The sequence below is a fragment of the Chionomys nivalis genome, chromosome 3 (assembly GCF_950005125.1).
Source record: "Chionomys nivalis chromosome 3, mChiNiv1.1, whole genome shotgun sequence".
Lineage (NCBI taxonomy): Eukaryota > Metazoa > Chordata > Mammalia > Rodentia > Cricetidae > Chionomys > Chionomys nivalis.
In genome coordinates this window covers 116,780,109-116,794,560 of record NC_080088.1, presented here as the reverse complement: position 1 = coordinate 116,794,560, position 14,452 = coordinate 116,780,109, and the positions used below count along the sequence as shown (strand labels likewise).

The window sequence follows — 14,452 nt, the reverse complement described above, 5'->3', positions numbered from 1 at the left end:
GGAACACGTATGTGCCTGGAGGACTCGGCTGCCTACACACCAGCAAGCCTGGCCCCCCACCCCGCCCACTCGCACTCAGCCCATACACACCAGCAAGCCTGGCCCCCCACCCCGCCCACTCGCACTCAGCCCATACACACCAGCAAGCCTGGCCCCCCACCCCGCCCACTCGCACTCAGCCCATACACACCCACAAGCCTGGCCCCCCACCCCACACTCGCACTCGGCCCATACACACCAGCAAGCCTGGCCCCCCACCCAGCACACTTGCACTCAGCCCATACACACCCACAAGCCTGGCCCCCCACCCCGCACACTGGCACTCGGCCCATACACACCAGCAAGCCTGGCCCCCCACCCAGCACACTTGCACTCAGCCCATACACACCAGCAAGCCTGGCCCCCCACCCCACACTCGCACTCGGCCCATACACACCAGCAAGCCTGGCCCTCCATCCCGCACACTGGCACTGGGCCCGTACAGCAGTTTCAGTCTCTCCACACTCATACGTTTCAAAGGCTGTAGCTGGGACAGACTGACAAACAGAAAGGGAACACCCCATCAACTGCTTCACGGCACTGCTCAGTAGTGCCTGTGCTGCCCAGCACCAGAACCTGCTCTTGCAGCCATAGCCATGTTCTCCTGGGGCCCAGACCAGACCGGGTCAGGCCAGTTGCCAAGGCCTCATGTCCCATAGGAAACAGCAGGAAGAACAGAAAGTCTTGGCTCTCCAGGAAAGGAAGACCCATGTTCCCAAGGAGTATGCTGCAGTGCAAGCAGGATGGGGGAAGTAAAGCCAGTTCAACTCTAGTGTGCATCTGACCCCTACTTTGAGGCTAGTTTGTCTAGTGTAGTGGGGTTCCGTGGGACGCTCTAACCCCCAGAAGGCTGTGTGGCCAAGGCGGAAGGCATTTCTGGTGGTCAGAGTTGGGGCCGCTCTGGCTTGCAGTGGGGGAGTTCAGGGCACTGCTGAGTACCACAGGCAATTATCTTGTTCACTGCCCATGGCTCAGGTGAGCCGTCCTGCTCCACAGGAACCCCTGCATTGTGCAGCCCTGCCCACAGCTGCTGTCCTCTAGGTGTTCAACAGAGGCCTGAGCAGGGAGTCTTGGCCTCTGTGGGCCGCAGCTCTGTGGGATGACACAGCCAGGTAGCTGCTGCAGGCTTCTGAATATGGCTTCTAACAAGAGGCTGCTCTGGAAGCCCAGGCATCAGCATGGTCAGAACCTGGGCGCTAACAGCACAAGCTCCAGGCTGTCCAGGGCCCACTTCCAGCTGGACTTGTGCCCTGGCCTACTGGCCCTTGGGCCTGCTGTGAAGCAAAAGAAGAGACCTTAAACCAGTCTGTTCTGTGGATCTGGGACTGAACTCAGGGTCTTGTGCATGCCAGGCGAGCATGCTACACTCAAGCTGTACCCCCAGCCAGGTTTTATGTTTACTTTGAGACTAAGCTGCCTAGGCTGGCTTCAAACTAATGTCCCTCCTGCCTTCCAAGTGCAGGGCCCACATCTGTGCACCCCAGACAGCGGGACTAAACTACTTCTTGCAGGAGAGAAGAGAGTGAAGAAGCTGGTGCCTGTGCATCTGGAGCGAACATGTCCCATGATACACCCCTAATATAGCGCACTCTAAGAATCACAAACACTCACGGTTTTCAGAGAAATACAGTTGCTTATTTAGTCGAAAACCTGTGGACATACACTTGGAAACACCACTTTGAGTCCTCTATGGGCGCCTGGTCCAGTGCCCCTCTTGGGGGGACAACAGCAGAGGGTGTCCTGCACACCCTGGAGTATGGCATTCATTTCTGCTGCTGTCTACATTAGATGCACACCAAGCACTTATCTGCTAGTCAGCACTCTAGAGACATACACTGCTCCACTGTCTCAACAGGGACCACAAATCTCCTAGTACTAAATGTAGATGTGTCTCTAGTCAAGGGGCCATGGGGTGGAACCACCAGGCAGAAGACTGTATGCCTGAGGGATTTACCACTTAGGGGACAATCCAGCTCAGTGAGTAAAGACACTTATTACCAACCAACCCAAAGACCTCAATATGGTGCCTGGGACCCATGAGGTGGAGAGAACCGACTCCCACAAGCTGTCCTCTTCTCTCTCCATGCACACCACCGCTGATGGCCATTTTACCAAATAGAATCTAAACAAGAGAAGGCCAAATGGCCTCCTGAAATGACCAAGCGTCACTCTATACCTCGCCCCAGTACCTCACGTGGCAGCAGGAGCAGACTGTAGGGCTGGGGAGTAGAAGCAGTGTAAGAGTGTGCTAAGTTATGGAAGGAGAACTGCACCCAGCTAGGGCTCCTGTGACCACCAACAGCCACCTCTCACTGCACCCCAGCAGCAGCCCTGAACTAAGGGGTCAGGAGTCAGGTTGTACGGAGTGCTCCCCCTAGTGGGAGCAGGGAGCCACACACAAGACTCAGGAATTTTGACAGGCCAGTCACTGCCTTGGAGGCTGCAGACTAGTGAGGCATCACTAATGGCCTCTACTCAGGGAACTAGAATCACTTACAGTCAGCTCAAAAGAAGTGAAACAAATAATACAAGTAAAAACCCAGAAATGTCCGAAGGAAGGAAACTTGAGTTCAGAAGTGTAGCTTGTTGGCCACTGAGACAGCCCGGCGGGTACGAGCGCCTGTTCCAGAGGACCCCATGTGGTGGCTCCAGAGGATCCAAGGTCTCTGTCCTCTGCAGGCACGGCACTCACACTGCATACACCCACACAGACATGTAAACACATAATGAAAAGTAAACTAGTCTTTTTTTAAAAAAATGTAGCTTCTCAGACTTTTGAGATGATAGCTGAGTGGGTAAAAGCATATGCTGTGCAAACGTGAGGAGCCAAGTTCAGTCCCCAGAACCCACATAAGGATGAGAGAGAACCAACTCCATAACATAGTCTCTGACCTCCAACATGTGTCTTGGAACATGGATCTCCCTGCTCATGGCACAAACATACAATAACAATATATTTTTTCTAAAAAAAAAAAAAAATAAAAATCTAGCTCAAGGTGTCCATCTTATGGCTAATTATGGGCTGTGAGCATCAAGCTATCTCCAGTGACTATTACACACTGGAATAAGAATCAGGACTCTGGCAGGGAATAGGAGGGAGGAAGGTGGAGGCTGGAGTATAAAGAGAGGGGGGGTAGCAGAGAAAAGCATTTCAAGTCACTGGACAGGGAGCAAGAGCAGCAGACACTCCCCAAGCTACAACGCTCCTGTGTCAGTCGTGGACCAGGTGTTAGGGCAATCAGTGTCACAGAACACAGTACAATCCCATGGACTTCCTGCTGATGGCAGAAGCTGAGTTACCTCTGGCTGAGCTCAGCATCACGGAGGGTAGGACCAGGGCCCCCGTTCCTCTGAGTGCAGTGACATGGGAAGCACAGCATTCTGGTGGGGCAGTGACACCCAGGAGGTCAGGCCTCAGACGTCACTGTCCGTCCACAGAGAGAACAGGTAAAGAGACAAGTGAGCTGAGCTACAAGCTCAGACGACCCTAAGGCAACCAGGGCCTGGAGATGGACAGTGAGAAATCGTTCTCGGGCAAAAGGCTTTGCAAAGGGTGTACACTCCAGCAGAGCTCTCTGCTGGAGCCGGTTAAGCTGAAAAGGGCCATCCTGTGGTGACAATGGGCAATGAGAATGCTGATGAAACATGAGCTAGCAGCCACGTGGTTTGGTGTGCTGCCGCGTTCCAAGTGCACCGTGAGGCAGGAGCATGAAATGTCCCTTCAAACACTGACGAAAAGGCCTGCATCTCTAGTCGCTGATGAAACAGATATAGATGAGGCTCCCACTGCCTGTGAACGGGGTGCCATGTGGGGTGCATCTGCAGAAGCAAGCAGGGTGGAGCAGCAGCTCAGCTCACTAGAGACAGGAGCTGGCCCAGGAAGGTGAGGAGTGCATGTGAACGGCTGTGAAGGAGTTCTCTGTCACCTCTGCACCCCATAGTCACCTCCCTCAGGAGACGCCATGGCCCTGTGGCCAACAGAAGGGCCTGGAACCCAGCCAGAGCTAACACAATCACAGCCACTCAACATCACTGGGTCAATGGCCACAGACTTCATTCATTATTTTCTTTTGGTTTCCCAACACTGACTGCAAACTACTGTCCCGTGTGTTCTGCAAATGCAGTGAGGTGCTCTGAGGCTTCAGAACAATTAAAGCTGAGTGCCCAGTTTACAAACTACATCAAGAAAACAAATTACAAGCCGGGCGGTGGTGGCGCACACCTTTAATCCCAGCACTCGGGTGGCAGAGGCAGGCGGATCTCTGTGAGTTCGAGACCAGCCTGGTCTACAAGAGCTAGTTCCAGGACAGGCTCCAAAACCACAGAGAAACCCTGTCTTGAAAAACCAAAAAAAAAAAAAAAAAAAAAAAAAGAAAAAAAAAAAAAAAAAAGAAAACAAATTACAGGAACTGTTTTTAGAAACCTCAGTCACCAGTTTAAAGATGTTCACCCCTATTCTGTACCGGCTAGACAACTGCTGCACCGGGTACCACCACGCCAGGAATCATGACTGATGACAAAAGCCTCCTCACCTGTCATGGAGCAAAACCCCAGGCTAGTTTTAAATCACGGTGACTTTCAGAAAAGGAAAGTTTCAAATTTCACCTGACTCAGCTTCAAAAGCTGAACACTGCCCTGGGGGAGCCTCTGTTCAGTCCCTTCACCTTGCCCAGGAACCCATGGAGGTGAGGTGCCCGCAGACAGGTCCTTCTGGCCTCAGGCGGGTCCCGATTACTCATGTGGAGACTCTTCCTGCCTTCTGAAACCCTGACACTCCATCCCTCAGTACTTTAGCACTGTGTGGGCAGAGCAAGCCTAATGGTTCAGGCCATAGCTTATCACCAAGCTCCTGGTTCCAGGTACTCATGGGTAAAGGAGAGGTGGCCTGCATGTATGAAATGCTGAACCTGGGTCCCAAACAGACTCAGCACCCATGAGAGCACACTGTTTATCACATCTGTATACACACTCCCTCTTATCCTGTGTACTCCTTGCTGGTCAGGTGTATGAAAGTCAAAAGGGACACAGACAAAGGCTCACTTGCAGTCTTTGATCTGACTCTTCTGCTCCATCTATCCCCAGCTCAGGGGCTGGCCCGTCACGTTGGCCATGGCCACAAATGCCTACCAAAGGTCACCAAACACACAGGGATTGTACAGGGGACTGAAGTTTCCACCTGTGGCCACTTGAGGGCGACTGAGGCCAGCGCTGCTAGAATGCAGGCCTGGGAGACAGGGAAGTCCCGAGTCTGGCTGGTGAGGAGCTCTAGAGAAGAGAGCCAGGACCTCATGTTGGTGTGCCTGTGTGTGACTAGCTGTGGACAGCTGCTGAACACACTGGTGAGCTCTGCCCACAGCATGGCCAGCCAGGCACAGGTGGAGGGACAGCAAACACCTCACCTTGGGCTGCATATCTGCAGGAGCCATCCTCCACCAGAACATTGTAGAAGGGCTGATGGTGGCCATGAGGCAGGCTGTGCACGTTCATGTTGCGAATCCACTCGTGCCCCATCATGCAGGTGGGGTCCCAGCCATAGATCACACAGTTGTAGCCGTATCTATGGAGCATCAGAAGAGGGTAAGTGAGCTTCTGGGGAACTTCAGGGCTGTGGAGGAGGCAGAAGAGCCTGGCTGGGGATCTTTCATGCCCTTCATTACCTGCTTTTACCCCAAGGGGAGTCACTTTTCAGAACACCCTGACCCTCTTCACAAATCCTCCTCTTACCACCAACAAAGCACTTTATCTGGAAAATAACCTTTTTTATTTGTTTGTGTCTAGACAGGCTCTCACTATGCAGCCCTGGCTGGCCTCGAGCTCACAGAGATCTGCCTGTCTCTAAAGGTGTGCACTGCCATGCCTGGCTATAGAGAAACTCTGAAGCAGAGCAAGAGGCTATCTTGGCTAAGATGAGGGTAAGAGTAAGACGGGAGTCCTCCTTCCCTCTCCCTCCTTTAGAGAGGCCAACTGAATGGCTAGGGTCAATGTGCACAATGTCAGCTTCATTAGTCCAGAACTGAGGAAGAGGAGGTGGTTGTTTGTTCACTGCTGAAGCCAGGACACCAGGAGCTAAGCTGCCTCATGTGCCCTTCTCTCCACTCTTACATGTTTGGAAATTTCCCTAAGAGAGCTAACAAGAAAGCATTCACTAAATGAATGGAAATCACAGCTCCTAACAGGGAAGGCATTTGCTGGTTATCCTCACAAAGATAATGGAGGGGTGGGGAGAATCCAGATGTCAGCAAAGAAGACCATGTGGCCAGACAGAACCACCTTTGCCAGTGAGGGAGTCCTGAAGATGGAAAAAACACTACCTAGTGCCACCCGCTGCTGGGTTTATGAGCACACCCAGGGCATGCTGCGGGGTAGTGATCACAGCTCCACAGCTCCAGCACCCTGGAGTGAGATTCTGCCTGGTCAACAGACACGGGCAGGACTAGAGCTCAGGAAAGCCCTGCTAACCCAGATCAGAGATGGCAGGGAACGGAGAAGGGACAGCAAAAGGAGGAGGAACTGAGACCACAGCTCAGTGAGTTTCTAGCTTGTTCAGTCCTTAGGCTCAACTCCCAGTGCCCCATACAAACAAACTCTAGGAGCAGTCAGAGTAAATGAAAGACATTACACTTTAGTTAGAAGCAGGGTGCAGACAGGGCCATGCTGTCTCGCCTGTGGTAGGTGCTCGGTGAAATGATCGGAGGTACCAGGGTGTGCCTCTGGGATCCTCTTTCCTCTGCGGTGTGGCTGTCACAGAGGCCAGGGGCAGGTACTCACCTCTTATGCTTCATAACGAGCCCGATGGAGTAGCAGACATCTCTGTGCTTCTCCTCAGAGCGCAGCTTCACCTCCACGCCTACCTCCTCCTTCTTGCGCTCAATGTGCTCTAGTGTGTGCTGCACTAGGTAGCCCACCGCCCCGTGCTGCCCGGGGTCGAGGGTCTGGATGTGCTGGAGGATATCAAGCACCTTCAAGACAAGACAGAAAGACTAGGAGATAATATTTTCGCCAGGCCTTTTCTTTTCCGAAGCGTAGGATCGACACCTACCCATGTAGCCTGACAAAGACGAGCGACAGCATGCCACTCGTGGACCAGGAGTCGTAATGGTCCAAAGTACGGAAACCATTCTATCCTGTCATTCTTGCTTTCAGAGGAAAAACCCCTAGACCCCTTAACCAAGGCAAAAAGATGCTTGGCAAGTGGCTCCTAATTATATGTCACTCACGGGATGAGGCAAGCTTACAAGCCTCCGGATGGCAGCATTTAAGCAGTCACCTTTGCAGAACTGAGGCTGGCAGCGGGAGCAGAGCTGGCCCTGTGGTCTGTCTGCTGCTCACAGTGCTTCCCGTAAGTTAGGCTCAAGCACGGTGTGGGGATGCGCACCAACACGCTTGGACCCACACCCAGTGATGCTTGAGCACAGCACACATCAGTCCTTTTTGTTTTATGAGTCCTGAGTTGGACCCGCTTAACAGGACAGGTGACCTCAACTCTAGGCCCACACCAGTCAACCAGCTGCTTCCTGTCACACTGACAACCGGGTACCTTGCAATTATTCTGAAGTCCACCCTCACCTTCCAAAGCAATATAGTGGCTCCTGGTAATTCTTGGTGAAGAACTGGATGCCTATCAGGTGTGGTACTGCACAGCCACTACTGATTTGCAAGAAAGGAATTTGGCTCGGTGAGTTTAAATGCTGGTCTGAGGTCAGATGGTTACAAAGACATGGCCCTGGGTATGATCCTCGGCCCATGGTCTCAACTTCCATTGTGCCAGGGAATGACAATAGAATCATTTTAATTACTGTGATGCAACTTAACATGAAAAACAGCAGGTGGAGTGTCAGTACCCCAAATACCCCAAAGCTTGCTTCAAAAAAATCTATCAGAAGACAGCCTCCGTTTATATCCCACCTCCAGGAGGGGGGGCTCTTAAAGTGAGGTGCTCAGGGCATTTGTCTTTTGCAGTTGAGAGCATCCATCTAACTGAGCTTCTGTGGATTCTGCCAAAAACAACAGCTGTCCTTGTATGTCCCGACAGAGCCACCTGCACCTCTGCCACTATGCACACAGTCAGACATGGACTCTTCAGGGCACAAAGGTGGCCCACACTCAGACTATATAAGACAGAGAGTTTTGGCTCCTTGCATGGATGTGTGAGGGTGAGAGTGAGGGTACATGTGACTTGGACCTGGTGTGTTTACAAAGGACAATGCTGACAGTGGACATCATGTTCCCAGCCAAAGCTACAGGCCTTGGCTGAACACAGTGGCTTACATCTATAATCCTAGCACTGGGAAGTAGGATCAAGGTCAGAGCAGGTTACATACTATAACCCTGTTTCAAAAACATTAACAAGCCACAATCCACCCAAATAAAAAAACAAAACAAAAACCCAGATGCTCAGGGAGAGAGCTGGGAGGAGCACTCTTGCTCAGGGGCACTCCCTTCTACCACTCCTCCTCTGGCCACACAGCAACATAGAGGCTGTGGCTCAGCTCCCACAGAAGACAGCCCCAAGTCCACATAGCCACTGACAGGCAGCTCCAAGCCCACCAGTCCACTGCCCTGTGTGCATGAGTCCCGCCTGTCCACAAAGTCTCACCCTGAGCTCTTGGTTCCCCTTAGTTGTTTGCTGGTAGACTGTCTGCTGGCTGCAGGTGGGCGGGGAACGAGACCCCGACAAAGGCCACAGAATGCTTCTTGCCCTGGGTGCTCCTAGGCCAGTTCTACACAGCCTGCCATGGCACTTTCTCCCAGCCCAAACAGTCTATTCTTTAAACACCCACTTCTGGAGTGGAACGCTAGCCTCATGTTGGAAAGTCTGTAAGCTCTGGGAGTCTCTTTCATTGACATCCAGGGGAACTACAATCACTCCTGAACAGGAACTTCTCAGGGCAGCCTTTACATGCCAAGACCAGGCTGGGAGCACAGAGAATGGCTAGTGGGGAGCACACTGTGTACACCCTGTCCTGGGAGAACTTGGTCCAGTGTAAAGAGCTTGGGGCGGCAATGGAGTTGCGGGGTCAGCAGAGGGGAATGCAGCATGTGCAAGGTGAACACAGCAGGAGTGCATTACTCCTCCTAAGGGGGGCATGGGGATGGGCACGGGCACACATGCACACACACCACACAGATGTGGGACATGGAGAGTCAGGCAGGTGGGACAGAACCACAGAGAATTGTGAGTCACACTGCAGGGTAAGAAAAGCGTCCCTAGGGCAGCAGGAAGCCACTCAGAGAGCAGTCTGTCCGGTCAAGACCCTGACTACCATGCACACGACAAGAAGGCAAGCAGGGAGACCAGTGGCCGTGTCTTCCCTCCCCTGTCCGGGTATAAAAGAGGCATTGAAGGAAGCCCCTGGGACAGTCCACGGGGTAGAGGACTCCTAGGGAGCATCTATGTGTAAAGCCTCACAAGGAGACCCAGGAAAAGACCAGAGGAGCCTGGGAACCAGTGGCCATGTAGCAGGCGGAGCATCAAAGAAGCAGGAGAAAGGGCATGGCCACTTCCTGGCCTTGCAACAGCAACAGAAGAGCGGCTGGCCAGAATAGAGCCTGGGGGAGGGCAGGGAGTGAGATACAGGAGCAAAGGTAGGTGGTGGGCAATGGACAAGTGTGTGGTAAACAGGCAGGGAGTAGATGGGAGGGTGGCCGCAGGCGAGCACACGGGGCTCATTCCAGGGAAGGGAGGAGGGGCGCTTCCTGTGCTGCAGAGAAAGCACGTGAGTCACAGTGCACTGGGGCTCTGGCAGCACTAAGTGCATGGGCTACTCCTTAGCCACGGTGACCCTCAGGGTGACCCCTGCGGTGGACTCAGTGCACTGCAGACTTGGAAACACAAGACAGCTGAGAGGGCAGAGGGCGGCTTTCAGCAGAAGCAGTGACTTTCACAAACATGACCACCTGGCTCTACCCTCCCACCACAGCCTCAGGGACCAAGAGGATGAGCTTTGCAGCTCTTCCCGACTTCACAAACTAGAAAGAGAAAAGTGAGGCAACCTGTAGGTGTCCTGCTCAGGGACAGGTCACCTGTAACAAACAGCCCACGTCCCACGGGCTGATACACCCTCCCCCATGCCTCTTGCAGGCTGACCCACCCTTTGAGCTCCTTCTCCTCCAGAAGCGTCTAATGACACGAGCACCTAAGGACTTCTCTGATGGTCTTGGGTGTTAACTTCCTAAGTCGGTCGCCATGACCTGAGGTGGGGTCCTAGCTCAGAACAAAAGGACTGGGTCCAGATGTTCCACCAGGCAGTATGTGCCAGAAGAAAAAGGGACCTGGTTTGAGTGATGCTGCTCCCCAGTGGGAGGGTCCCCAGGGGAACTATGCGAGTCAGTTGTAGACTATGAAGACAGCACTGAGCATTTCAGTCACAAAGACCCAGGGACAGGCTATTCCCATGACTGGACCTGCTACTCAACTGGGACAGCTCAGTGAAGGACCTTTGCTCTCTCCTTCCTGACTGCTCCTGAAATCCCTCAACAAACAGAACTGGCTGAACAAACTCAAAGGACTAAACCCTGGGCTGCTGTGTGGGCGACAGTCCCCAGGATGTACTCCTCCAGAGCACTTGTCTGCTTGGCCATGGGAGACATCTTTTCTTAAGGAATCTGGAGTGCCCATGTCTGTGACCCAGTATATATCTTTACAGTCATGAACTGATGACCCAGTATAGTCACTTCATGAGAGCACTTACTTTCATTTTAAAAATAGTAGCCGGGCGGTGGTGGCGCACGCCTTTAATCCCAGCACTCGGGAGGCAGAGGCAGGCGGATCTCTGTGAGTTCGAGACCAGCCTGGTCTACAAGAGCTAGTTCCAGGACAGGCTCCAAAACCACAGAGAAACCCTGTCTCGAAAAACCAAAAAATAAATAAATAAATAAATAAATAAATGTTAAAAGATTTTAATTATGTGGATGTGTTTGTGTGGGGGTGTGAGGTGGGAGGGCGTGAGGCCAGAGGAGAGCACTGGATCCCCTGGAGCTGCAGTTACAGGTAGTCGAGGGCAGTCATGTGCACGCGGGAACTGAACCTCAGGCCTTCTACAAGAGCATTAAGTACTCTTAACAGCCGCACCACCTCTCCAGCCCCCAGAGATTTACCTTCTGCAGAAAAACCCTTCCCATCTCTAAACTCTGGGAAACATCCCAGTGGAGGCTCAGAACAAATGCCCTCTGCAGGCATTCTAAACAAACAAATGGCTTGATGGCCTCTTTCCAGACCAAGGATGGGATGGGAATGGGCTAGACTCTGGCACACTCAGACGTACACAAGACTACACGCAGGGAACCCAAAGCCAGCTCTGGGCTCCACAGACAGCTTCCTTATGGCACTCACTGCCAGATGTGGAGATTATAGCATGAGCACCCAGAACCAGACAATAAGAAGCCTCAGCCGGCCTCCGGATCATCCCGTGCCCAACAGCTACAGCAAAGCCAGCACCTAGTTCCACCTCTCCCTGTAGAGTCAGGTGACTCTAGGAAAGCACCATGGTGGGGGGCAAGAGGCAGGACAGGACTTTGTGTCCAGTGCTCAGGGGTCATTTCTGGTGACAGAGCTAATGCTTCTCAGAAGACAGAAAAACATTTCATTAGTGGGTCAGGACTGGAGACGGAACAAATCTGAACTTACTCCCTAGAACAGGAGGATGACCTTGGTCCAGCTGTAGCTTTCCTCTCTAAGGCAAGGGCTGAGCATCAAAGTAAGATAATTACCTTCTCTGGCCAGATGCCCAGGTGGAAGTAGAGTCTGGCCTGGAGGAGCAGGAGCTGCACCTGGTCCGGGTACATTGCCAGGTACAGGTCCAAAGAGTCTCTGAGGAGCTGGTAGGACTGGTCAATGCCTTCCCTGGGGGAGAAGAAATTACCTTTGCCTCAGTGTGGGCTTCCCAATGAAGTCTAAAAGCAACTGATACAGACTCCCAAGGCTTTCTGACTCCGCCGCTCAGCATTGCGAAGCTCTTACAGAATCCACACTGAACATACATCCTGTACCACATCAAACCTGCTCTCGTTATGCAGTCACCTCAGCAACACACACGGATCCAGAACCGCAGAGCAGACACCAATAGACGTGACCCTGGTTATACTTGTCAATCCGGGGTCAGCACTGGTAACAAGTGTCTGGTCTGGTGCTGGGGGCTGGGCAGTGGACAAGCTCCATTCATATGAGGACAGGAGGTTACAGACCCCTCTGCGTTTGCTCACTCATGCACCAACTGACAATTGTTCTAAAACAGCCTATTAAAAATGGGTTCTGCTTGGTAAATCCTATTAGGCATCAGGAAACTGGTTGCATCATACACTTTCCCAGAACAGGTTTCCTTGAACTATGGAGCAAAGTTAACCTCGGACTCTGTTCTCTTACAGGAGGGTGTAAGGTCAGAGATCACAGCAACTGGAAGGAGGACACCACCTCTGCCACTCTAAGACACTGACTTCCAAAAATTGCCTTCAGTGTCTGAGCAGAGCTAAGTCCACTGCAAACATCAGAGGGTGGCTTCTCGGCACCAACAAATGCATGGCTGATGTCCCAGAAGCAGTTACCATAGGGCAGCTCATTAAACAAGCTTCTCGTTTTTGCACAAACCCTAGAAAGAAGGCCCACACTGCGCAGGAGCAGTGGAAGCCAGGCCCTCACCTCTTGCCCAGGCTCAACAGGTTGCCCACCATCCGCTGCAGCACTTTCTTCACGTTCACCACGCCATATAATGCCGCCGTCACGTGCTGGCCAATCAAGTACTCACACTCCTTCACTGTGAGCTGCTTGCCCTTCCCAAAAGCATCTATGTAGATGTAGTCAAAGATGTCCAGGGTTGCCCTGCCCAAGGAGAGCCAAGAAGTCACAATTATAGCCCTGAAGGAGGAGTCCAAAGCGGAGGTCACAGCACCATTTTACTGCTTTCACCAACATCAAGGCCTTGGAGAGTTTTAAACCCGATTCTCAACAGAGTCTTGGCTGTGGTGACCATACTGCCCTGTTCTTTAGAAGCAGAAGGGCAAGGAAGATGGCTCTGTGGATAAAAGTGCTTGCTGTCAAGCCTGACCATCTGAGTTTGATCCCTAGGACCCATACGGTAGAAGGAGAAAACTGACTCTAACAAGCTGTCCTTGATTCTACACGTATGCTGTGCATGCACACACAGTGATAATAAACACACAAACAAACAAGTGGCAGAGGGAAACATGCTTACTGACTGATAGCTGGCCAGAGCCCTACAGCCCTGAGTCAGGAGTTCAAAGAACAATGACAGAGAGACATGGGACATGATGACCAAGATGTATGCTAACAACCGAGTGGCAAACAGCAGCCTGTCTGGGGATCTGGAGCCTACATGGACCTAAGAAAACTTAAGGAGTCCCAGCCCAGGATGTGGTCCTCCTCTGCCCACACAACCTCAGGCTGGATCTGCTCACATTCTCATAGCACTGCCAAGTGTGTTCTGGAAGGCTCAAGGAGTGCTGGGGACAGCAGCTTCTTCTGAGCAATCTTGATCCCATGCCCACCACAATCACATAACATTTTCTATTTGGCCGCTAACTATCTCAGTTGGATTTCTTTCCTGAGTCGTGTTCATAGCCCACTTTTGGCAAAGACTTGAGACTTATATAAATGTTCTAAAAGAGCACAGAACTTGTCAGCATTTGCTGCATGGCCAGAACTTCCTATGATAAGCATACAAGAGTGACAAGCCGAGGTCATCACAATGTAAAACACACAGACAAAATGTGCATGGGGCTAAGTGCTAGGTCTTTAATATATATATATATATATATATATTTGGACTAATTGTGCCCCAGGAATATAGAGCTGGATACAGAAGATCATTTTGGGGACAGGTAAACCTCAGTGATAAGGCATAGTTCAATCTGCAGCACACGCACAAATCAAGCCCCCCAACAAAATCCAAACAGCTACTCCTATACATAAAAACCAAAAGTGGAAAAACATGTACAGATAATAAAAATACATCCTTGAAAAAAATCTAATGTCTATATATGTGTACAACTCAGTAAAATTATCCAAGCACAGTAGTGCATGACTTCAATCCCAGGGCAGAGGCTGAGGCAGGAGGATCTCTGTGATTTGGGGGCCTGTTTGATATATATTGCAAATTCCAGGCCAGCCAGTGCTATAGAGTGAGGCCATGTCTCAATATACAAAACAGCAAACACCACAAACAAAACTTTACAAAATTAGAAATTCAGAAGGCAGTTTTGATGACACCAATGAAAGATGTCACACCAAACAGCAAGCTAATGTGGAAGGGAGAAGCATTATGTCTCAGTGGTAAAGGTGCTTGCTGCAAAGTCCAAGGCCTTGAGTTTAACCCTGGGACCCAAACAGCAGAAGGAAAAAACTGACTCCCACAAGTTGTCACCCCTCCCCCCAACACACACAGAGTTAAAAAACAAAAGA

At 51.7% G+C, this 14,452-nt stretch overlaps 1 protein-coding gene across 2 annotated transcripts in view; it reads right to left on the bottom strand.

Annotated features, from left to right (window-relative positions):
- Fbxo21 (F-box protein 21) overlaps nucleotides 1–14,452 on the bottom strand; it is a 35,368-nt gene that overhangs the window by 5,070 nt on the left and 15,846 nt on the right. The window contains exons 8-11 of one of the 2 annotated variants that reach the window (XM_057764786.1): nucleotides 12,674–12,853; nucleotides 11,749–11,881; nucleotides 6,808–7,019; nucleotides 5,439–5,596 (exon numbers count right to left, since the gene is read on the bottom strand). In XM_057764786.1, the coding sequence (XP_057620769.1) occupies nucleotides 5,439–5,596; nucleotides 6,808–7,019; nucleotides 11,749–11,881; nucleotides 12,674–12,853 (683 nt within the window). The remainder of the gene's footprint in view (nucleotides 1–5,438; nucleotides 5,597–6,807; nucleotides 7,020–11,748; nucleotides 11,882–12,673; nucleotides 12,854–14,452) is intronic. The other variant, XM_057764787.1, reaches the window with a different exon arrangement.